Source organism: Andrena cerasifolii, chromosome 5, assembly GCF_050908995.1.
Source record: "Andrena cerasifolii isolate SP2316 chromosome 5, iyAndCera1_principal, whole genome shotgun sequence".
In the NCBI taxonomy this organism is placed as follows: domain Eukaryota; kingdom Metazoa; phylum Arthropoda; class Insecta; order Hymenoptera; family Andrenidae; genus Andrena; species Andrena cerasifolii.
In genome coordinates, this window is record NC_135122.1 from 2,843,454 (window position 1) to 2,867,089 (window position 23,636).

The 23,636-nt window shown below is 40.4% G+C and overlaps 2 protein-coding genes across 14 annotated transcripts in view; both read left to right on the forward strand.

The window, feature by feature from the left end:
• LOC143369134 (protein muscleblind-like) overlaps positions 1-23,636 on the forward strand; it is a 544,190-nt gene that overhangs the window by 307,076 nt on the left and 213,478 nt on the right. For 3 of the 6 annotated variants that reach the window (XM_076812637.1, XM_076812636.1, XM_076812635.1), the window contains exon 4: positions 10,187-10,357. The exons of the other annotated variants lie outside the window; for them this stretch is intronic. In XM_076812637.1, the coding sequence (XP_076668752.1) occupies positions 10,187-10,342 (156 nt within the window). In that variant the 3' untranslated portion in view covers positions 10,343-10,357. Of the gene's footprint in view, positions 1-10,186; positions 10,358-23,636 lie in introns of those variants that run through there. 6 annotated transcript variants of the gene reach the window in all.
• LOC143369102 (uncharacterized) overlaps positions 11,232-23,636 on the forward strand; it is a 366,056-nt gene continuing 353,651 nt past the window's right edge. For all 8 annotated transcript variants that reach the window (XM_076812559.1, XM_076812562.1, XM_076812565.1 and 5 more), the window contains exon 1: positions 11,232-11,264. In XM_076812559.1, coding sequence (XP_076668674.1) covers positions 11,247-11,264 — 18 coding nt within the window. In that variant the 5' untranslated portion in view covers positions 11,232-11,246. The remainder of the gene's footprint in view (positions 11,265-23,636) is intronic.

Here is a 23,636-nt window from a genome sequence, read left to right on the forward strand (position 1 = left end):
GGCTTCATTGCTTTAATCCCTTTTTTCTACTCCGTTTGAAAAGACTGTTGAAGCTAAGCCGGAGTAAACAAGTGTTAATTCTAATATTGCGAAGCACGAGTAGTATTGAACATTTGAAAAGTTGAAGTAACTTTGGTAGTAGAGTTTATTTACTGCGCTGGCATCGCTAAAGTTGTTTTCAGATATATTGGCTGGCGAGTTCGGTTTCGCGAGCAGCGCGCGAGGAGAAATTAGCCACCACCATCTGACGGCTGGGCCCCCGAAGGGAATGGTAACGGGAACGGTGTTGTTTATTCCTAGCGTAGTAGTCGTGTGCGTTACGAAGCTATGCGTAGCCCAATACGAGATTAAGCTATCGAGAAAGAATCAATGTTCTGACCAATAAAGCTCCTGAATTTTTTCGGAGCTAACGCACACCTATTCCGATGTATGCACTTCTACGCTAAGAACTCGGTTTGGCCTACACGTTAGGAGCTTGGCGTTATCCCCACCACTTCTGACTCGCTCTTGTTCTGCGAAGGCGAGAGCAAGAAAGAAACGAGAAAGTGGTGGGGATGCTTCCTCACGGGCACCGAATCCCCACCGCGCGACGAGCAGGCCTAGTCCGAGAGAGAGTGAGAACGTAGAGAAAAGGAGCACCGAACAGGCAAGCGGTGTGGTGGGAGAATACCCCTCACGAAACTCACCGGCCAATATATCTGAAAATGACTTTAGTCCATTCTGGGTGATTCGGAAGAATATGCGGGGCGGAGTGCAAGATATATTAGTGATAATTGACAGAACTGGTAATTGAGGCATTTGATGGAAAAAGGGCGCATACGTCAAAATGCCATTTCAAGAAAATCGAGTTCGCAGTTTTCATTATAGTATCTATACTATTATATAAAGAGAGGACTATGTTCACGCAAAACTCAAGAGCTATTGAACTGATCTTCCTCAAATTTTAGCACGTTATTCCAGGATACTCTAGGACGGACATAGGCTATGTTGCATGTCTCAAAAACGCGTTATTAACATGGGACGAAGAGGCGCCTGATATGTGTTGCGCTGGAGGGAAAATAAATCTCCCAAATTTGGAGAGAACGTTATTTTTTCCGAAATAATATTATGAAGAAATTAAGTTTTTTTTCTCAAAATACTTAGTCTTCTTAAAAGATATTAATTCTAATAAACATGAATCAATCACGCTAATATCTCGGGCGAAGCAGAGACGAGGGACGGTAGTAACTTAATAAAAAGCAATGCAATTAAATCCAATTCTTTTATGGATGCAGTTACCGTGTCCTTCAAACGTTCTGAAAGCAGATATCATGATTTGAAAATGATACGTGTCTTTATTTACAAGTTTCAAGCAAATCGTTTATGTGCCCTTTTTCCCTAAATGTGGTAAATTCGTAACAAAATTGCTTCTCTGTTTAGTTATTTAAATATAATTTTGTTTACATACTTAGTTACACATTGTTTAAATAAAAAATACAAAATGGACCATAAAAATAAACAGAAAAATGTAATGTTTTGAGTAAATATTTATCTCTTCGATTCTTTACAGCGGACTATCTTACAAATCAATTTTTTCTTTCCCAAATTAGCTTCTTTCCTTGCGGATTCGATACTCGCCCCACTTTCCATATTTCCTCGCTTACACAAAATCCTCTATGAAACAAAACTACTCATCGCATGACAGCACAACAGCGCAACCGCTCAATGACTATGTAGCTGCGTGTCGATCACGCTACGTAACAAAACAGCATCCAGCTGATGTAAACGCGAGTGAACTAATGTCCTTAGTATATTATATATATATATATGTAAAGTAAACAACCACACTCATATAGTAGTGTGTCGTTTTCTTAGTGACATATTTTGAATTTACCGCGTTATCGACGGAATTCAATAGGTGTCATGACTGTCTTTATGAGACGGGTGAGAAGAAGAGGTCAGAGTTAGTTAAAACGATCAAGGCAGAGAACTGTAAAATAACTGCCTGTATCGAATTTATAGCCCCTGAATTAAAGGCTTTAAATGTTGTTTTTTTGTCTTTGCAGAAAAACGCAATTTCGTCTTTACTTCAAACATAGGAATGTGTTGTTATTTTATATATATATCTTGAGTCGATTTAAACGATTCAAATGCCTCAATTTGAATACACGCTAGACTTTAGTGTTAGCATCAATCGGACTTAATCTGGGAAATCCATCGGTTGTGTGGAAAGAAATATTAAAATTGATACTCAGTATGTATCTATTGTCCAAAGTAAGTGACATTTTAAAGGGTGCCAATATTCAAGGGCCACAGGCGATTCCGCCACATCAGTGGTGCACGTTTAAATATGCCCCAATAACGTCGCGTGACGTAGAACGCTCGTTTTCACCCTATAAACTAATTTTAACTGACAAGAGGCACCAATTTACTGTAAACAACATCGAGAAAACTATTGTAATGTACTGCAATTTGAACTGTAATACCTAAATAAAATAATAAAATTATGAATGTCCTGTAGATACTTCTGTGTGAAACATTTTTAGCTACAATTAGCAATTTCCAAGAAATATTTCAAGTTTCAACTTTGGTTGACTCACTTTGTATTTAGCATATATGTTGCATATATGTTGCATATTATACGTGCATAAACATCCGCAGTCTAGTATCAAGTATGTGCTACATAAAGTGGAAAGTATAGTTCATTCGTGACAGTAAAGAGTATTCTTATTACACTACTGTTCACCTTGTCACCTTTCGCTTCATCAGCCCGCAAACTATACGATATCTATATGAAAAGTGGAATGACGTACATAGGGACCTAGGAAATACGTAGAAACACGCATCGGGAGTAGAACAATGCTTGTTGTTTGTTCCATCGTGTACTGCGAAGCACCCTACATAGTTCACTCCTCTCCAACGTTCTGCTTCTACAACTGCTGTTGATTAGCGTTTTGTTTCGCTGGAAATTGCGTATTTCACCCCGAATTCGTTTCGATATCTCCAGTGAAGTGCGCGTACACGAAACACATAACTATACTCCTCTTCTTACCGTTCCCCCCCACGTCCGCGTGCCTCGCGTTTCCCCGCGAAGTCTGAAATTAGAAAACTTTTTATGCACGCCAATTTTTAACCAGCCTCGCCCTCTTCACCGGTAATTACTTTTTAAGCTACCCTTTTGCATATTATCCACGGCGTTTCTGGCCGCCGTGGCGGCCTGTAATTTCTATTTTTATTCCCGCGAAATCACCATCACCACACAGCGGAATATTATTCAGTTCGCCAGGCTGATTCGTCAAGATCGCGACAATATTTCCTACTTGGGACTATCGTCTCTTCGTACTATTTTTCACTGCGTCTCCCTTTGTCAGGTGCGAAGCTAACTGACCCTCCAGAAGATCCAAATCTATCGTCTTTCAGTGAACTTTTTCTACAGACACATTGTTAGGGATGACGTCGAGATGCCAACAATACGAAATGGAGGCATAAATTATGTTAAATTCAATGTATGATTTACTGAAATGTAAAGTATCATGCGTACATTTGTTGTAATTTAACTGTGAGAATGATTCAGGAGCGGAATACGTTGTAGGGTTGTGCATGTCTTAACATAAGCACTTATGCAGGGGTAGATTCTTTTTCACTAATAAACTACATGCTGTATATTACAGCGTTTGAAGTCTTTATAAGCTACTCATTAACTCCAGTTCTCCTCCAGACGCTATCAACGCGCAGTATTACGCTATAAGCTGGCGGGGGGTTGTAATTTACAATATTTAAACGATGCAGGTGCTAAGAGAACACGATGTTTGAATAATACAGGATGGATAATACTTTAAGGGGATTTGGCAGTCAGATCGCTGGAAAGTCGAGTATTTTTTGCGATTTAATTACAAGCTGATGAAAGCAAGCACAGACTTTTCCTTGTATACAATGTTTATTACTATCACGTAGACTAGAGTAAAAAAATATTTTTATGTTTACATGTCTATTTTGCAAATGGCGCCACACGAGGTTGGTTATACAGTGTTTTAGAAAAAGTGAATTTGGTTTTGCACCTGATGTTGAGGTTAAAAATAAAGATGCAACGGTTTCCTTGGAATATGTTTCTCCTAGAAGCTGTAATTTTTTAGGGGACCTCTGAAAAAAGAATTGAACTAAAATTAATAAAATAGCGACTAGGAGAAGGTGATTTGTACGATAAATGTCGATTTTCGTGGTACATAGATGGCTGCTTTTTTATCTCAAAAACTAGCTAGATAGTTCGACCTCGGGTAAGTTTGCGCGTGTGCTGACTATTCCTGTTCAGGCACTTTTAGACTCCTGCTGTTAAGGCAAAAGACCGGTAGCATGTTTTCCGGGCTTCATTTAACAATTAAATACATGTCGTACAAATTCAACAGAGCTCGTACGGTTTCCTTGTTAACGACAAATAGCAAAAGATTTAAAAGAAACGTTTATAGTGGATGAGTAATATGTTCTCTTCCAATTGACAGCATTCTGCCTTTCTCCTTGGCCTGAAAGCCCAAGGAGGTGGTACAGACACGTTGTCACGCAATTATCAGGAAGGTGGGTGAACGTCAGAGAACATAATGGCCTTTATTTCAAAGACTAGGATGTACTGTAAAAAAGAGTGACCCAAAAATGAGGTCTGTTTTAGCCTGTTTTTGGTCACACGATTTTGGAACTGAATTTTCTGCCAAATTATACCTTACGATGAGACATCAGTCGCAATCAATTTTCAAGTTGAGGTGACAATTAGTCTTTGAGATATGGACCAATCCCATATGCTTTGATGTACGTAATTTGATGTGAGTCCGATAATTAAAAAATTGTTCCCAGGGATTTTGCTGACTGCTAATAACGAATTTGAACTTAGATTTTCAAAATTCGTAACTTCTATTGCGAGAGTGTCGCTAATACAGAGTCACTCAGCGACCACTGGCGTAAGTAAACATGTATATTGACATTCCATCAGTCAGAATACACGGCTTCCACAAAATTGAAACTAATTATTGTTAAAACCATAAATATTACTGTAGTTTCGAAAATTCATTTTGCAACTTTTGACGTTACGAATATTAGACCAAAGTTTCATGAAAATTAAAATATGTTTCGACATACGATTCGCTATCAGCGAATAAGCTAAGTTCAAATTTGTTGTTAACAGTCAGCAAAACCCTTGGCAACATTTCTTTAAAGATTATTGGACTGACATACAACATAAAAGTCCGTACATCGAAGCGTATCAGCCGCTGCGTTAATGAATTTCACTTCTTTCACCTCCCATATCTCAGAAACTAATTTCCACTTCAACTTCAAACATTGTTGTGATTGATGTCTCATCACAAGGTATCATTTGGCACAAAATTCAGTTCCAAACTCGTGGCGACCAAAAAGAGGCTATTTCTTGAGTCACTCTCTTTATTTATTTGTCTTTCGGGAAGACCCCATTATTTACAAATCCACAATACCGCTCACGAAAAACTCACCCATCACACCCTGAGAACCAAAAATCTAAAGTCCGATGGGAGTGTCGCACCCAAGCAAACAAACCAGGAAATATTTCCCCGACTGAGCGCTTTAACCATTCACTGAATCGTCATACCACTCCATCCAGAACTCTAAGCAGTCCAGACCTACAGACGTGTACATACCGCGCAAAGAGATCAATCCGCCCACTGTTAAGGATTCGAAAGGCCAAGGGGTTTATGATGCGGACGTGGTCTCTTTGCTATTTTTGAGCTGAAGAATTTCATTAGCGCGATTATTGTGACTGTTAGACATCTGGTATAATAAATAGGGGAAACTCCAAATCCAAGTTATGACGGGTACCCTTGGAGCCTTTCTTGACGCTCAGTAGCGATTGACGTATCATAAACCCTCTGGCCTTGGTAAAATGTCTCCCCACTGCACTTTGTTTATGCGGAAAGGTGGGCGGAGTGTGGACAATTTTCGGGAAACCGCCCAACGTGCCACATTTAAAAACTGATTGGTGTACCAACATTTCCACCCTGATCGGACCTCCGTAGTAGAGGTTGGTGGTGGGACAAACCGAGGTCTCGTTAGAGGGTTCGCGGAGGAGGAACATCAGAACTCAACCGAGACACGTCAAAAAAGGTTCTCGACTCTTGTCGGCCTTGGAAACGGCCATACATACATACAGTGAGTAAAAAAGTATTTGGACGGTTTTTAAAATCGCATAACTTTTTTAGAATTGGTCCAAACGACATGAGTTTTTTTTAGAAGCTAGCAGGATTAGTTTGCTAAGTGACGTGTTTCGCCGTTTTGAAGAAAATGCATTTGGTCGGAATAGAAAAAAAAAATTGTAAAGGTCTGGGTTAGAATCGCTGATTTTGGGAATTTCCGCGATTTTCGACCTTATTCTGCGATCTTTAAGCGTTTATAGCTCAGAGCAACGTTAACGGATTTTCATGCAATTTTAGGTACACATGTAACTTACTTCAATCTACAAACGGGTTTTTTGAATTTTCATTACAGGCTCACAAAAAAAAGTTAAAAAAACGACCTTTACAATTTTTTTTTTCTATTCCGACCAAATGCATTTTCTTCAAAACGGCGAAACACGTCGCTTAGCAAACTAATCCTGCTAGCTTCTAAAAAAAACTCACGTCGTTTGGACCAATTCTAAAAAAGTTATGCGATTTTAAAAACCGTCCAAATACTTTTTTTACTCACTGTATATACATTTATACCTTGACTCTTGTCGACCATAGTAACGTTCAATTATAATAAAAATTGTTGTTCTAAGAATCGAGCGTGTTACCGAACCAGCATTCAATTACTGGTATTAATTATAGGTATTAATTAATTAATAATATAGTAATTCTGGTATTATATAAAATACTGGTATTAATTAATTAATAATATAGTAATTCTTACCACGTGACAATTACTCTCATAACACCCATAATAATTATCCGTCAATGTACAAATTCTGAAGATTGGATCCGTACCCCTGATGCATACAACGGGGGCCTGAAGAGCACAGCAGCTTTTTTACCGAACATACCAACTTGACAAGGGCTTAAGACCTTACCCCCTATAGTCCAGCAGGTGTGCATACGTTGCAAGTGGGTTCGATCGAAGAAACTAAATGCATTCACAGAATTAAAGGTGGAGGGGATGGATATTTCTCTATGTTGCCCTGTTACTCTCCCAGCCGTTCCTTCGAATACTTGTTCTAACCGCAGAAAAACACGTGGATTAAAGTCCAGGAAGGGCCTAACCTGTTTTTGCGCCGTCCTCGCGGGAGGAGCCACCGTTTCATTCGTGATTACGTAATTATTCTTCGCGTTCCGCTCGGCCAGGGGGAGCCGGAGTTTTTTGCTCGCGATCTTTCGACGGTATTTTCACCGAGGAGCGGGAATACATCTTCTAATTTGCATAGTAAATTTGCCCACGGCAGCGTAACGCTCGGAGGGTTTCGACCAGCGACGTAAGGACGTCGTTTGCCAGCTTCCACGGGACGACACAGTGGTTGGTGAAAAGAATATCGTTCCTCTTCTCAGCCACGGCAACCAGAGAAAAGACGTTGTTAGCCTGCAGCTTCCCTCCTTCGACGGAATTCTCGCGTGTTTTTAACTCAACCGGAGCATGAGCATCCGTTTCCTATTAAGAGAGTCCCCAACCTCTGGAATTATACCGATCGTTCCAGTTATCCAGGGAATTCCAAGCAAAAACGACGAATCGAAGGAGAACCGTTTGCTGCCTCGATTCTCGGACCTGTTCGCTTCATTTTCTAGGGCCTTTTGCTCCTTTTCAATTTACCAGCAGCTTTCGAACATGAAGATGATTAGGCCGCGGATGCGTGGAGACTATTTAGCTGGCTGCTACCGAACTGGCAGTAGCTACTTGCGGGGCGACTTCGGTACTGCTTGTGCTCTCCAACGATTTGTGAAATGGCCATGCTTCTTCTTTGGTGATTGTTGATTGAAACAAAATTCCTGCTATTTCACAATAAATTTCTGTGGTCCAGACGTAAAGGGCACTTCGGAAATTTTGAATAACACGCTTTCGAATTACAAGTTATTTATTTCTTCCGAGCATGCAACTTTACAATTCTTAATTTCTTCTTCAGGTTCAAAACGTATTTAAATGCTGGAAACCGTTTTCAGCGAAACGTGAGCATTATTTTTGCTGATTTTTTTTAACGAAATGCCAGGAATTATTTTCAAAACTCCGGAGCGTAAAATATTTCATCGATTCAATGTTTGATTTACTTTTGGTGTTAAAAGGAAAATTGAATACGATATTTCATGTATGTGCATGTAAGCAACATTTTCGTGTTGTTCATTTTAAAAACTTTTCGTGGACAACCTTATGCTGTTATTCCAAAAAATTAATTACTAAATCGATATGCAAACGGTCTTCCATCCATCGCAGCTCTTCGTTTTCTGTTGCTAAGAAGTCGTAAAAGTGTTTTCCACGTAATCAACCGACGAAACTGCCAGGTGCAACCGAATAATTGAAATATTGTGTTTCATAATTTTTTTTTTTTGCCCCCTTTCGCTTCTCGGTTCTTCTCTTTTGTGCAGCGATTCATCTAGAGCGCCCTGCGAGTCTCGCCCTACCTTTGAAATTAGAACGCGCTGCGACATTAATAACTCCGAATTCGTCGTACGGATTCGAAACGGGAAGATATTCTCAGCGTTGACCGACTTCCAGACCGTGAACTTTTTCAGGGGAAACAGAAAATACGAACAACAAGAAAGCGACGTGCGCGCAATGATGTCGAGGCAAAAGGTACAAGTGGAATAAAGCATAATGGGGGAGGGAACTTAATAAGGAAAGGGGGACAAAGGTAGTAAATTTTCATCCCCTATTATTCAAGTATGAATTTTCTTTAGAAATGTACTATGTACTTCATGTTGCACGATTCAACTCCGTGTGCTACTTGATGCATGAATTTCCGTGGCTCATTCCCTGGTATATAAGTTAAAGGGCTTAACTTCAGCTCAGGTTTGATGTTGATTTAATGGAACCCAATTTCCGGAGATTTAAATAGCACGATAGCCCTGATAAGCAACGAACTCGTCTGGTCTAATCTGCTTCGGTTGACTCATGCAGTTGTTTGTAGGGCCGTTCGAGCGCTCGAGTATTCGGGCGGCTTGAAATTCGGACCGAGCCGGGACTCGGTTTCCGAGCCGAGCCGCCGGGTACCCGTAAAATCCGAGCGGCCCGAAAAGTCTGGGTAGTTCGAATTTTTTCGGGCGGCTTGAAAACTCCGGGTAGTCCGAATTGTTTCGGGTCGAACACCCGTTTCCAAGTGGGTATTGATTAATTTATAATCTTGAAGTTTACTTATTAAAAGAATTTCTAACTACTTTCAAACCCCTCGGGCTTGTGCGAACTTCGCACTACCTACTCATGTTTTCCTCGTATCTATACTCCGTGTCAGTTAAGAAGGAACCCGTTTCGCGCATGTAGAATGAGCTCATTGGCTCCGAGAAAGCGTTGGTGGGGGTACAGCCAATAGTGGCTTCTCCCGGCACCAATGAGCGTCAACCTGCGCAGAACCGGTTTAAAACTCGTCGATCGGCAGGTTCCTTCTTAAATGACAGGGAGTATAGTGTGCGTATAGAAATTTTTGGAGAGTGTATTTTTGTACAATATATAGGGCTACGTATCCGGTTCTTCCGGGCGGCCCAAAACGATTCGGAATACCCGGATTTTTCAGGTCGCCCGAAAAAATTCGAGCTACATACCCGGGTTTTTCGGGCCGCCCGAATTTTACGGGTACCCGGCTCGGCTTGCTATATTCGAGTACCCGAACAGCTCTATTTGTTTGGCAACGGGCAAAGTACAATAGAATGTGAAATAACACGACAATAGTAAGGTTCCTTAATGATGCAATGACAAAATAATCTTATAATACATTATATTTGACAGCACTCTACGAAAACTTAAACATACCTCACACGCCGACTTTGTGTTGTGTAATGTAGTTTTTAATGTAGTGAAATACTCTTAGTTTAATAATAATGAGATGTATTTGTTTAAAGGGGTATTCGCTCGAAAGTGTGTGAAAAATGGGCAGTTTTTATGACCTTTTTCCTTCCAAAATAAAGGTTCTAAACAATAAAAACAACAACAACATCAAGAAACATTACTTAGATTTTACCCTCCATTGTTTTCATGATTTTATAACTACAGTCTAACGTGTGATTTTATTCTTCTGTTTCAGGTGAGTCCACCAACCATATCCTACAAACAATATCTGGAGCATCAAACAGTAGGTATAACACATAAGGCTGTTCGAGTACTCAAATATTCGAGTAGCTTGAAGTTCGGACTGAGCCGAGCCGAGACTCGGTTTCCGAGCCGAGCCGAGTACCCGTAAAAACCGAGTAGCTCGAAAGAACCGATCAGCTCGATAAAACCGAGTATGCCACCCCGGCGGGCAAAGTAACCCCAGTTTACGGTACGAAGAAAAAAGTAAGAAGAAAAGAAAGATAACATAAAGAGAAGTGTATGAATACGTTCGTAAATACACAAAAAAAACTAAAAAGAAAGATTTGAATTTAGTACTTATTTTCAAAAGTTACAGAATATTTCCATTTACAGCTTACATTTGAATTATTCACATTATTTATTGAGAAGCATTATTTACATTCCCGTAGATAAACGTAACCTAAAATATTCGAAACATTCGTATTGCCCGAAACGTTCAAGCTTCAAGCTTCAAACTACTCGACCCAGTCGGTCTGCTCGAAAATTTCAATCTGCTCCAAGTATATTCGAGCCGCTCGAAGAAATTCAAGCTTCTCGATTCTGTCGGGCCGCTCGAAAAAATTCGAGCTACTCGGTTTTATCGACCCACTCGATTTTAATAATAATTTAATACTAATAATTTATTCACGGGACAAGCCTATTAAGCACAATAACAATATAGCACGAGATAATTGCAGCAAAGTACAGAAAAATAAAAAAAAGAGAGAGAAAAATAACGCTAGACAAGAACAAAGATTACCAGGTAGGTGGATGGGGAATAAGCTAAGCTAAGTAATGCCTTCCGCAATAAGGGCTCTGCGAGTGCTAGTCTTAAAGCTAAAAGGAGTACCGGCAAAGAAATCAGTGCCCTCATAGAGCTGATTGGCGATACCGCAGATTCTATGAAAGTTTTTACGGGTATTCGGCTAGGCTCGCTTTTTCCAAGTACTCGAGCAGCCTTAATCCCACATCCCTCGAGTCGTAATAAACGGGATGTTAAGTAGCAAGTGAAAGATCTATCTGAGTGGCTTCCAATGGTCTACAGTAAACAGGTACAGAGAAATAAAATATCGCGAGCAAAAGTCGCTTAAGAGCTCCTAAGACGCTTGCCAAAGGGTAACTCTTGTAACGTCAGGCGGGGGATGGTTCGCGAAAAGTCGTTAACGACAGTTTAAGCTAGGAACGACGGATCGTATGGCTGTTTTATTTAACGATATATATCCGGGTAATACCGTAGTGGCAGCCTGCTGGTGTATGGCTGTCGCTATAAATAAAAAAATCCAATTTTCTTCCACTTTGCTTCTTAAGAAGCATCTGGTGTGTACGGTCCGCGCGCGAGCAGTAATAGATTTCTTTGCTTCCGCTTCGCCACGCGTGTAAGGTGCACGGTGAAATATAGAGTGAAAGTAAAACGGAATAAGTACGCTGGCAACAACCAACTCGAGGGGCTTAAAATCGGTCCGCTGCCGCCCCCCAATGGCGGGGTTGACTTTTGTCCGCGATTCAAACGAAAGGTTCTTCGGTGCCAGGCGCGACTTTCTAAGGAAAATCGCGGGGTTGCTCGAGAAAGCTAATCGCTATTTTTTTTGGGGGGGGGGGGTTAAATAGCTACGTCATTTTTGCTGTCCCTCGCTAGTTACAGAAATGAGTCACACTTCTTGTTCTTCTATTTCATCTGGGTAATGAAGACATTATTATTGGTATTAATATTTTGGATGCTGCGTTACTCGTGTGTAGAGTACTTTACCTTCGAGTGATGGACAATAACATAGTTATTGATAAATATTTTTAAATAAAAAAAAAATACGATGCACGGTACTAGATGCAATCCTTAAAAGGAAAAAAGATTTTCTGAGAAATGTGTTATAGCTTTTGAGTAAAAAATTTCCAAAGACCACCCTCTTTTCGGCCTCCTGACTGAGCGTGACCCCTTAATGCACCCCTTAATTACAAGGGAAGATCCCGAACCCGAAAATTCAAAAAATTCTAAAACTTTGTGTCAAGTTATAACAGACAATCGGAAAATAACCGGATTTTCAGGGGTCAATTACAGCCCTTAGAGTGAATTTGGGCAGCAAACAAAAATTCCGTTGTAATCAGGAGGAAATTCCCTACATATTCACAAAGTTTCAGAATTTTTTGAATTCGCGGTTTCGGGATCTTCCCTCGTTAGCAGTCTTAGCACTAGCGTTGACTGTTGGTGCCGCGCGGGATTTATATATATCGTCATATCCTCTATAATTATTTATTAATCAGTGTGAAAATTGGTGAAAATCTTCCTTGTATATTAAGGGAAAACTTTATTAGTAGCTGATCATATAATCATTTTTAGGAGAAAAAGGAACCTGCAGACATGAATATTTTTCCAAATTTTTTTTTACAGTTGTGTTTGGTTAATCAAAAGACAACTATCCCGCACCCAGGCAAACTGAAAATTCAAATTTAAATTTTCCGCTCCGCCCTACTGTGCAACCCCTAAATATTAATAAATTCGTCTGAAATTTGGCATACAGATCACTTTGATGAATAGAACCAAGGGGGCGAGCAAAGTTACACGAAAATAGCACCTTTGGAAAATTGAAACACCCTACTGTCCTTACTTTTACTTCTATGCTGTGATTATATTATTCGATAGTTTTACGTATAATATTTGCCATCTCCTGCTCACTATTACCTCCTTTCTGTACACTACCCTACTTTATATCTAAATCTTTCCACCTTCCTCCCCTTCGTCTTCTCCCATTCCAATTCCTATTTCAATCTACTCTCTTATCCCTTTGTAAGTGTACAAAGAGGAGTAATATCGCTCGCGTCATTAAATCGCTCAACTTCTTATTCTCCCACATTGTTCTATCGTTAACTGCAAAACCAGTTGTAGCTCGACAGCACCTCACCTAGAGTGCACAGTGGAGCAGCGTTAAAAGCGGTCCCGATTTTCAATTTTGGTAACGAGACAGGTGGAGGAAAAAGTGACTTTAATGCCGAAACTTCGATAGTTCGTAACAAACGCGTGTCTAGAGGGCCCTCTGACGGACGTTCCCCTCCATTTCGTCGACGAGTGTGTCCCACGATCGTCATCCCCCGCGAGGCGGTAACATTTCGCTTTTAAATTTTTCCCCAATTACAACTGGCGAGCTCTTGAAGCTGCCCTCGACAGTTCGCCGAGTTTTAACGATCTAGCATGCAGAATTAACTTCATTATTGTTATTTCGAAGTTGGTCGAACGCCACGTGTAACTTATTTTACAGTTTAAAGGCCGCTCTGTGCTGGTTCACGTGAATTGTTTACGATTCTATCTGTCGCGTCTGGTGGCTCCAAATTACTTCCTACTTGATTCGTTGTTTTTAATTAAATATTGGTTATTGCCGAGGGGAAGCAAATAGATTGGTGCCAGCCATTTGAGGGGCAGCTAGTCGGACAACTTAATCGTTCGATGTGGCATGCATTGAAATCTCTAACGTGCCGTTTACGTTCCATATTACCGTATTAAATTGCTGATGATGCTCTCATCCATGCCATCTGCCTCTCTTTTATTAAAACTAAGGGTGTACTGGGTGATTTCAGCAGGTTCGACAATTTTAGTGAATGTAGTTTACAATGGCACACTTTCATTGGTAATTATTAATGGGTATTGGATTGTTAGTAAGTGTTGTAAGAGAAAAAGTAGACAAACACTATCTTGTTCTTCGTGATAATGCATGCTCGTTAGTTTTATCGGAACGAATGTTAAAATTTACTGAATAGGGAACCGAAACTTATTTTAAGAATAAATGTAAGGTATCCTAATTTTCTAAACATTAGGTACACCGTTGAAGAACTAGTTTCTGATCAATTTAGAGGGCTTCCCGCTTTAATATTTATTTTTAACCTAATAAAACTTTAAACGATATACTTTTTTATACTAAAAGATGAATTAATGTTTAAACTTTGAGGAAAAATTTTAAAAAGATCAAAATAAGTATAATTTAATTATTTATAAGGTATGGAATAATAAGGTGACTAGGAACTGGTTTTGGTTCATCTAAAATACATGGGAACTAATTTTTTGATCAGGTGAGGAATTATTTTTTGATCATCTAAAATACAGGTGAACTAATTTCTTATGAGGTCAGGAAGTAATTACATATTAATTAAAAAGAAAGTACCAAATAAACTTATTTTTAGTATTATACCATCTAAATTGATTTTTTTTATATAATTTTATAATGTCCTAACCTATTTTTTATTCAGGTGATCAAAAATTAGTTCCACAGGAAAAGATTGGAACTAAATAATGATCACTGAATTTTAAAGCAATATGATATATATATAATACTAAAATTCTTGCGCTACATTGTAAAGTAAACTATTATAAGCAAAATGTATGCAAATATCCTTTAATACCGCAACAACTAGCAAAGAAATCGACTTTGACAAGTGGGTTACCTTACACATTTATTTTCACGAAAACTAACAATACTAACTGCTTTCACATACAACACATATATTTTTGAATTATCAATTTTTACGTTAGTAATTATTTCAAACAATTATTTATTGACATAAACTTAAAAGAACGATTTATTTCATGACCTGATAAAAAATTAACTAACAAGGGATGATCGCGAACCCGAAAATTCAAAAAATTCTAAAACTTTGTGTCAAGTTATAACAGACAATCGGAAAATAACCGGATTTTCAGGGGTCAATTACAGCCCTTAGAGTGAATTTGGGTAGCAAACAAAAATTGCGTTGTAATCAGGAGGAAATTCTCTACATATTCACAAAGTTTCAGAATTCTTTGAATTATCCGGGTTGGGGATGTTCCCTTGTAAGTAGTTCCTTAACGGCACCACATTAAAAGGAATATTCTAACTTGGGGATGAGCCGAATTTTGAGTTAGAACTTAGTACTGTGCATAAAATTTCCATTCGAATATATAAACATTCTTGACTTTCCCTAATTTCTGAAAATTCGTTCCCCCTGCTCCGCTGGCGTTTTCTGAACTTTACAAATCAACGAAGGGAATAAATCGTTCCATTTGTCTTACAAGATTCAACGTCCCGTTCAACCGCACGCGTCGTTTCGAAATTACGGTTCGTTACATGGGCATAATTTTTCATTTACGGATCAGCCGGGTCGCGAATTGGCGAACACAACAAATAGTTTTCAATAAGGAAGTTTTCTCGGCGAGGGTGCAGGTGCGCGGGAACTTTTGTGGCAAGAGTTCGAAACACCGGGGGAATAAAACTTTCAGCGAGTTTTTAAAACACTTCCGCGCCTTCCGACGGTTAAAGACCGACGCGTACTGCTCGAATTCCCTCGCCTACTTCCTTCATTTTATTTTTCATCTGGAGATCAAACGACCTGACAGGACCGACGTGATCCATTGTAATTTTACGGATTTAGCCTGAGCAATGTTCGCGTGAACGGAGGAGAAAACGAAATGTCGCGTTAGGCAATTATAGGGGAAACTATCCAATGTTCGGAAGTCAATTTTTCAGCACAAATACACATTTAAGGGGGTAGGTTACCCTCAGCAGCCCAAAAATCAGGCCCTTATTCAAACGCACATTCTGAAGTAATAAATGAATATAGAGATAATTTTTGTTTTAATTTTTAAGCGTCATTTCGTTGACTTTAATGCGCAAAAATAAATTTTTAAATATATTTATAGGGGAAAAAGTTATAAATATAAATGTAAGAGTGTGTACGCGATGCACCGTTTGATGGTGAACGCGATTCCGGACAGGTGAATTACCTAAAACACAAAGTAAAGGCATTTTTATAATCTGTAAGACAGTATCCATCTTGTGCAGGAAGCAAAATTTTGTTAAACAAATTAATACAACTTTTATGTTGATGTTTCTGATTTTTTCCTTTTTGGTAGGAAAAATATTTTTTATCTTTTTTTAAAGAATTTATATTGAAAATGTGCTCCCAATACACGAAGGGGGATAGTTTCCTGCAGCTCCCTGTAAATTTTCATTCAAATCGTTCGAGCGGATTTCGAGATTTTATGTTCACCGTTTTGGAAGACGTAGTTTCTGGGAAATCGCGTTTAAAGTTGGACACCGTTATCCGATCTCACGTGCAGGCTCGTACATTTTTTACTGTAATTCCTTTATTTTTTAGAATTTCGGGGCCGGGTTGCTTTTATCATACTTAGAAAAGATGTAGCTAGCGGAAAACATCCTTAAAAACCAATTTTCAAATTTTTTCAGGGGTAACCTACCCGCTTAAACAAGTTAGTAGGTATAGAGACCAATTAACCCCTAAAATGATATTTTCTTCTCCAAGTTTTAATTTTGCCAATAAAATTTTACATTTAATTTCGAATTATACAGGTATCTATTTTCGTGCAACTTCTCAGCGTACTTTCTTCAATTTCGACGTGCTCCTTTAGACCAACAAAGACTTCAGGCGCCACCTTTCCAAAGCAGAGGGGTCGCGCATGCTTTCTTTGATCGTTACGGGTCACAGTCGAGCTTTAACCCGAATTTTCCCCGCAGTGGCACAACATTATCGCGGGGAACGATCGTCCGTAGCAGCCAGTTTGGATTTCCTAGCAAGAGCTAGGCGAAATTAAGGTTAATACATACGAAGCGTAGAAGCGATAAAAGCGATGGGCCATTTGTCCGCCAGAGGTCGATGGAGAAGGAGAGCCGCAGCGCCCTCTGGGCACTCGAACACCGGTGCCGGAAATAAAATAATGACGAAATCGCATTCAGCACTTTCTTTCTCTCTCCGCGTGCTGGCAGTATCCGGCTGAACTTATGTTTGTTTGAAAATTCCGCGGATAGTGCTTTCACTGGTACCCGCGCTGCTATTATGTGTCCCGCCTGATTTTCTCGTCGAGGGTGCACCGTAATACCCGCGATTTTACCGCTCCGACTCATTTCGACTCGTCGAACGTGAGGTCGTGTTCTCGCTGGGGATAAGGGGATCGAGGGTTCCACGGTTACGAGCGATTTTAATTCGACGGTGAAGTTATTTCATCAAGAACAGAGAGCAGCAGATACTTCCGCGCTGTTGTTTATGTTTTCGGGATACCGTTCGCTAATGGCTTCTGAATTTTCATTTCGCGGGGAAGTAACGTTGCTTGGAATTACGCTTCTCGATTCTGCCAACTAGCTGATGACGTTGGTAGAAGTGAACGTAAACGTGTAATGTTCACGGACTGTATTTGTCTTTTTATGTTCGCGATAATAAAAACACAGGGTATACAATTTTCCTCTGGGAAGCCTTTTTTTCACCGAAAATTTATATGGATCGAAAGCACGTATCAAAGAACGTGCAAAATAGCAATTTTGAGTTTAGGAATCTGTTCAGTAAAAAGTTATTAAGTAAAAAGGGGCTGTGAAATTTTTACGTTTATTCTAACCCCTACTGTGGCCAACTATTATGCTTCAATTTGAATGGATACTTTTTTTAAGCAATACTGTACAACGTAGGCCACGGGCCTGGCACGGTCGCATTGGTGAGTATAATCACAGACCCTCGGATACTAAAAACGCACCCTCTTTCTACTTTTCCTGGGGAAAACATTATTTTAGGATATGCCCAAACTCACATCGATTCGCTACCATGCTTTACGCGCCCCCGCACTAATTTAGTCCCAACCAATACTAATACCCTGGACAAATTAAAAAGTGGAATGCGTTGTTTCGGAATAAGTCAACGGAAATACTATACAGAGGGGAGGGAGTGCAGTATTTAAATATACAATATAAAAAGACAATTTTGTTCGGAATGTAAAAAAGGTATTTTAAAGTATTTTCGAAACACCCTAAATATTTTATGCCAGGGCTGAGCAACTTGTTCGCCGCCGCGGGCCGTATAATCCCCACTACCAGTCAGCCGGTTCCCCCACCATCAGCAGATTAGCCACCACTCCATGTCCCTTCGTTTTACTCCTACGAGTGCGGTCATATATAGCAGTGGTGTCGAACTAGAGGCTCGCGAGCCGCAGTGGCTCCTTCTCCTCTTCTCCTGCTCCGTAGAGCTGTAGGAGAACGGCCCCCTCCACTTTGATGAATTTCTCCTCCGGGTGCCGCACTATCTCTCTGCTGGGTCTCGTGCAACGCCTGGAGAAAAATAAGTGGGGGAACCGGCTGACCCGGGGCCCGAATCGTGCGGCTCTCGGAGTGGGGAAGTTCGACACTCCTGGTATATAGGTACGGCGTACACTGTAGGACAGGAGTGTCGAACTTCTCTACTCCGGGAGCCGCACGAGTCGGACCCCGGGTCAGCCGGTTCCCCCACTTATTTTTCTCCAGGCGTTGCACGAGACCCGGCAGGGAGAGAGTGCGGCACCCGGAGGAGAAATTCATCAGTGTGAAGTATGTGTGGAGGGGGCCGGCCGTACGTCCTACGGCTCTACGGAATAGGCGAAGAGGAGAAGGAGCCACTGCGGCTCGCGAGCCGCTAGTTCGACACCCCTGCTGTAGGAGTTAAAAGAGTGCTTATGGTGGGGGTCGTTCTCCTGCGGCCCAGCAGAGTAGGCAAGCCGAGGAAGTAGGGGCCGCATGCGGCCCATGGGCGCTTCGTTTTCCAGAAAATTGGCTTTGAATTTCAGCTAAATACGCGTGCCTTTTAGGCGCTTGAGGGGCACGTGGAGGTCAGGAAAACGCGTCCAACTGTCCGTAGAATAAATTGGGGGGGGGGGGGGCAGGATGGATCCCCGTTAGGGTTACGTGTACGTAGTTAATAAAAATAGTTTCTAAAAAAATAACAACAATTTTTTATTAATATTTCGGAAACTAATAAATACCCGAAGCTACAATTTTAGATTATGGTCCACACCCCCTTCCCACCCCTCCCTTCAAACCTCGTGTCGATCGGCCACTGGGGCCATTCGGAAGTATATCCCAGCCCTGTTTTATGTTGTCGAAATCCCTCAATGTAACCGTTTCGAAAAACAAAGAAACTAGATACATACTCCTACCCCTCCAACCTCCAACAACGAATCATATGCGACAACCACTGTAACTGTCACAATAAAGGTTACAAAATATGTCAAAATTTTGCAACTTTTTCGCCTCATAACTTTTCAACGAATAGATTCCTAAACTCAAAATTGTTATTTCCGCATGTTATTTGATACGTGCTTTCGATCCATATAAATTTTCGCTGAAAAAAAAATTTCCCAGAGGAAAAGTTCACATAAAACACATTTACATATTTCGCGGAGAAAGGTTGAACGAGAAGCATGCTATTTTTCACTTCCTTTAAAGTCGAACTAATTAAAGGAAAGATAATTTCAATATTACACAAATTAAGTAGAATAACGTCCGAACGTTTGGCCATTTATTTGTGGCAGCAATGTTTAGATATTTTACTGGCGAGCTACGAGAGAAGCGAATGATATTTTTGACATTTTCGATAAGCTTCGCAAATATCGAGCGAATATCTCCAGCTCTGAAGGGAATGGTTGATAATTTTTTGCGCAGCGAATAAAATGGACCGCATTTCCGCGCATGGTGTTGCATAGTCCGCGCGGTGATGGCGGGCAAACAGAGAATTGCGTTTACGAGCGTCTGTCTCTCGATTTATTATTTATTTGTGTATTAATAACGGCGATGGTGCGGCGTGTCGTTCGTTTCGCTTTTATTAAACAACTTTAATATCTGTGTAAACACGCGCCGCGATATATCATCCAGTAATACTCCTATCGCGAGCGGTGAAGTAGAGAAATTTGGATCGAGGAGGAACATTTTTTACTTACCGAATGATATACTGTTTCCGGCGCGGGGGATGCGCCTTACGCTACCCTTATGCCGGCGTACGCCTCTCGAATTTTTCCAAAACTACGGTAACTCGCGTTTTCCTCCATCCTTCGGTAGAAGCTATTGGATTGAGTCGTTATGAGTGATTAAATCCAGAAAGATATGCTGTAATTTACAAATCGGTATTTACAATATTAGAATATTCCTCCAGTGGGAATTATTTTGATTCGCATTGAAGCGTTAAGGGGAGATTCTCGTCTAACAACCCCGAAAAGCAACTGATGTTTAAGATTTTTTTTTTAAAAAACTTCTGGTCATATTGGATTCAATTTTTTAGAATATAAGAAGGCATTTTTAAAATTTTAGAATTGTTTTTTATGTCGATCCTTCTTATTAACTCCTGTTGGCGGGATGTGTAGCACCTATCACAGTCATCTGATTGCAAAAAAAATAGAAGTTTCTTAAAGTTAGATACTTTACGCCCGGATTGGTTTACTTTAAAGAAAAAAGATGAAAAATTGAAAGAGGTTTGGATGAGACTATGATGGGAGATTATATTTGGTTCCTCATAAGAGAAACGAATCCCAAAACGAACAAAAGACAAAAATGAGCCAGAACTATTTCTAAAACACACATATGCACATTAACAAAATACTTGAACAAATGTACAGAATGAATTAAAATGGGAATAACACAATATAATGGAAAAAAACACCAAAACCAAGAAAAAATGAAATTTTAGTGTTTTCACACAATTGCCTCTAGCTTCTTTATTTATCCATAGATTGTTTCCAGTAGCAACTTGTTTCCTTCGTAAAAGTACAGACTCAACGTAAGAAATGAGAAACTCGGCCCATTTTTGCGATTACGATTTTTCCCAGATGATTAAATGAATTGTCGATTTCAATTTCGGTCGAAAAAATGACTTTTTTTCACATACTTCCATCGATTACACCCGAACTACTAAACCGGTTTTAAAATTTTGTCAGGAACATTTGTTGGTGATTCAATTACCTTTAATTCGATACAATGTTCGACCAAATCGGACATCCGCAACACGAGATATTCGCAATTGAGTGGGACTACCTTTTTGACAGACAGGTAAAAATATCACCTGTCGATATCTCGATAACGTATTCATAGACAAATTTTTTTACCTTATTTTCAAAATCAGCGGGCCATTTTGTGGGAACAAAATTAGTGGCATCTGCTGCTGTTAAAAATAGCTCCCTCCATGTTAGTAACGGAACATTACAAGTCATTAGAGCGGCGATTAAGGTGTTAAGACAATGAAGTATTTTTCACGAGACATCAATAATCCCGATAACGCCTTACATTCGCCTGACTCATGCAAATAACATTTGTCTTCCATTCATTTCTGATGAACTTATTATCCACGGTGATAGTTGGTTCGTGCTTGTCATCGGGAATTACTGTGTCACGAGTACGAACGATCGTCAGACGTTGTTATCTCAACGATCCGTTATTACGGAGGCGCATTGTGCGCAGAATATAAAGCGGCAGAAAACGTGTTAAGCGCGAAAAGGCTGTTATTTAAGGACCAAAGAAGTAATTATTTGCCTGTTACTTTTGTCCCCGTTGTCGGGCCTTCCGCCTTCGACGCAGAAAAACACGATTTGCGGGCGCAACTTCGTTTAGCATGTTTAAAGAACTATTTGTTCGTAGCGCGAGGAAAAGAGAATTACTCGATGCAAACAGGGGGAATAACAAATAGTAACGGGTGGGAATCGACGTTTCCACGAATCCAGTGTTGAGAGAAAATTGTGAGCGAACGATGGCCTGAAAGAAAAATTTACTAGAAAACAGCGCGAAACGTTAAATGACAGAAACAGGCACGGTAGTTTGGTAGGAGACTAGAGACGCTTCGAAAGAAGAGAGAATTAGGGATTGTTTCAGTGAAATCCTTCGAGACCAAAGAAATAAGAATAATAATAATAATAAAACGTCTTTACTGCACCAAGAAAAGGAATGTACAGAAGAAAGAATTGAATGGTGTACACTGCGTTCCACGTTAGAGCGGACTCGTTCCGCGCAGGGATACACTGTTGATTGGTAGTAAACCGGCAGGGAAAGTGCCACGACCAATCGCGACAGTGCTGCGACCAATCGCGTGTGTCAGGTCCGTGGGAGCTGCGCAGATCGGTCGCAAATCGGTAGGGGCGTTGGTACGCTCTTATATGGAACGCAGTGTAGACCAGGCTCAGCTTAGCTGTTTCTAAGCCTGACCTGTAGGGTTGAAAGGAAAAGCGACAAGCAGTGAGAGGAGGTCTGTGCAGATATACAGAGCATACTGAAGATTTGAGAGTTGCTTGCATGTTTAACCATAAGATTATTAAGGTATAACAGGATGGGTGAGTAGGAAGGATTTCTCGAGTAAGAATACTTCTAGAACTGCTAAATTCTTGCGAAACTGTGTACCAAGCAATTCAGAAGCAGAAATATTAGATCAGGAAACGAAGCCTCGTCGATTTAAAGTTTGACCTGCCCCAAGGTGCAAAAATCTTTCTCTTGTGAGTCGCGCATAGCTATCTCATTTGAAAATATTGGAAAGTGTCTAATTTACTGAAATTAAACTTAGTATTAAATTAGTTAATTGCGAATAAATACATAAACATATGACGCACTTACATAGCCGTGTATTTTACATACACTACCACGGTACACTTATGCGCGGCCAGAAAAAATAAAAGAAAACCAAAGTAGTTTATTTATTAACGATAGGTTGGTGTGTATGTGCCATGCAGGGCTGGGGAAAATTTGAAATAGTTTGAGAGAAAATACTAAAACTGAAATATTTCCGTAAGCTAAAACTATTTCATTAAATGCTTAAATCAGGAGCAAATACTATTTACTATTTATACACTCGGATTCGAAAATAGGAGATAAGGTAAATGTCCCAATTAGCGACCCAATCACAATTATTGACATATTATATAATTAAGTAATTAATAAATGTTTTCACGTGCGTCAGCTACAAAGCCGTGAACAAAGTAGTTTCTTGTTACCGGACTTAAAATTTTCTATTAGCATCAGGGGATTGAGATGGCCAATCCAACACGTTGATACCGTAAAGCCGCGTATTCACCTGCGCATTCGCCCCGAATGTGCATTCGGCGCGCACCGATTTTTTGCCCGTTCGGAGCTCAGCGCGCGTTCGGCGCGCATTCGGCGCGCGTTCGGGGTTGAGTGAAATTTGCGGTGTCCATTTCATGGTATTGTTCGGACCCGAATGCGCGCTTTGATGGACCGCCAACAAGCGGATCGGCCCGAATGCGCGCCGCGCCCCGAACACGCGGCGAACACCGGACGAGCAAAAAATCGGTGCGCGCCGAATGCACATTCGGGGCGAATGCGCAGGTGAATACGCGGCTTTACGCGTGTTCCATTCCGTGCAAAGACGGCTTCGGTGTTTCGGATCATTATCCTCTCGAAGTGCCCACTGCCCTCTAGTTCCATCAAACCAACGTTTCGCTGATGTTGCGAGACCCCTTTTACATATAATCTGATCACTTTTCGGGCATTTAAATTATCCGCAAAGACGCATAATGTCCCGAAACCCTGAACGTCGAGAAATCACCAAACATGGACTTTCATTGAATGTTTAATACTCCTTTGGATAACTGGATTTCCACGGGCAGACCAGGCTGGTTTGATAGGACTCCAAGCCCAAGAAGATGCCTCGTCGCTGAACGCAAC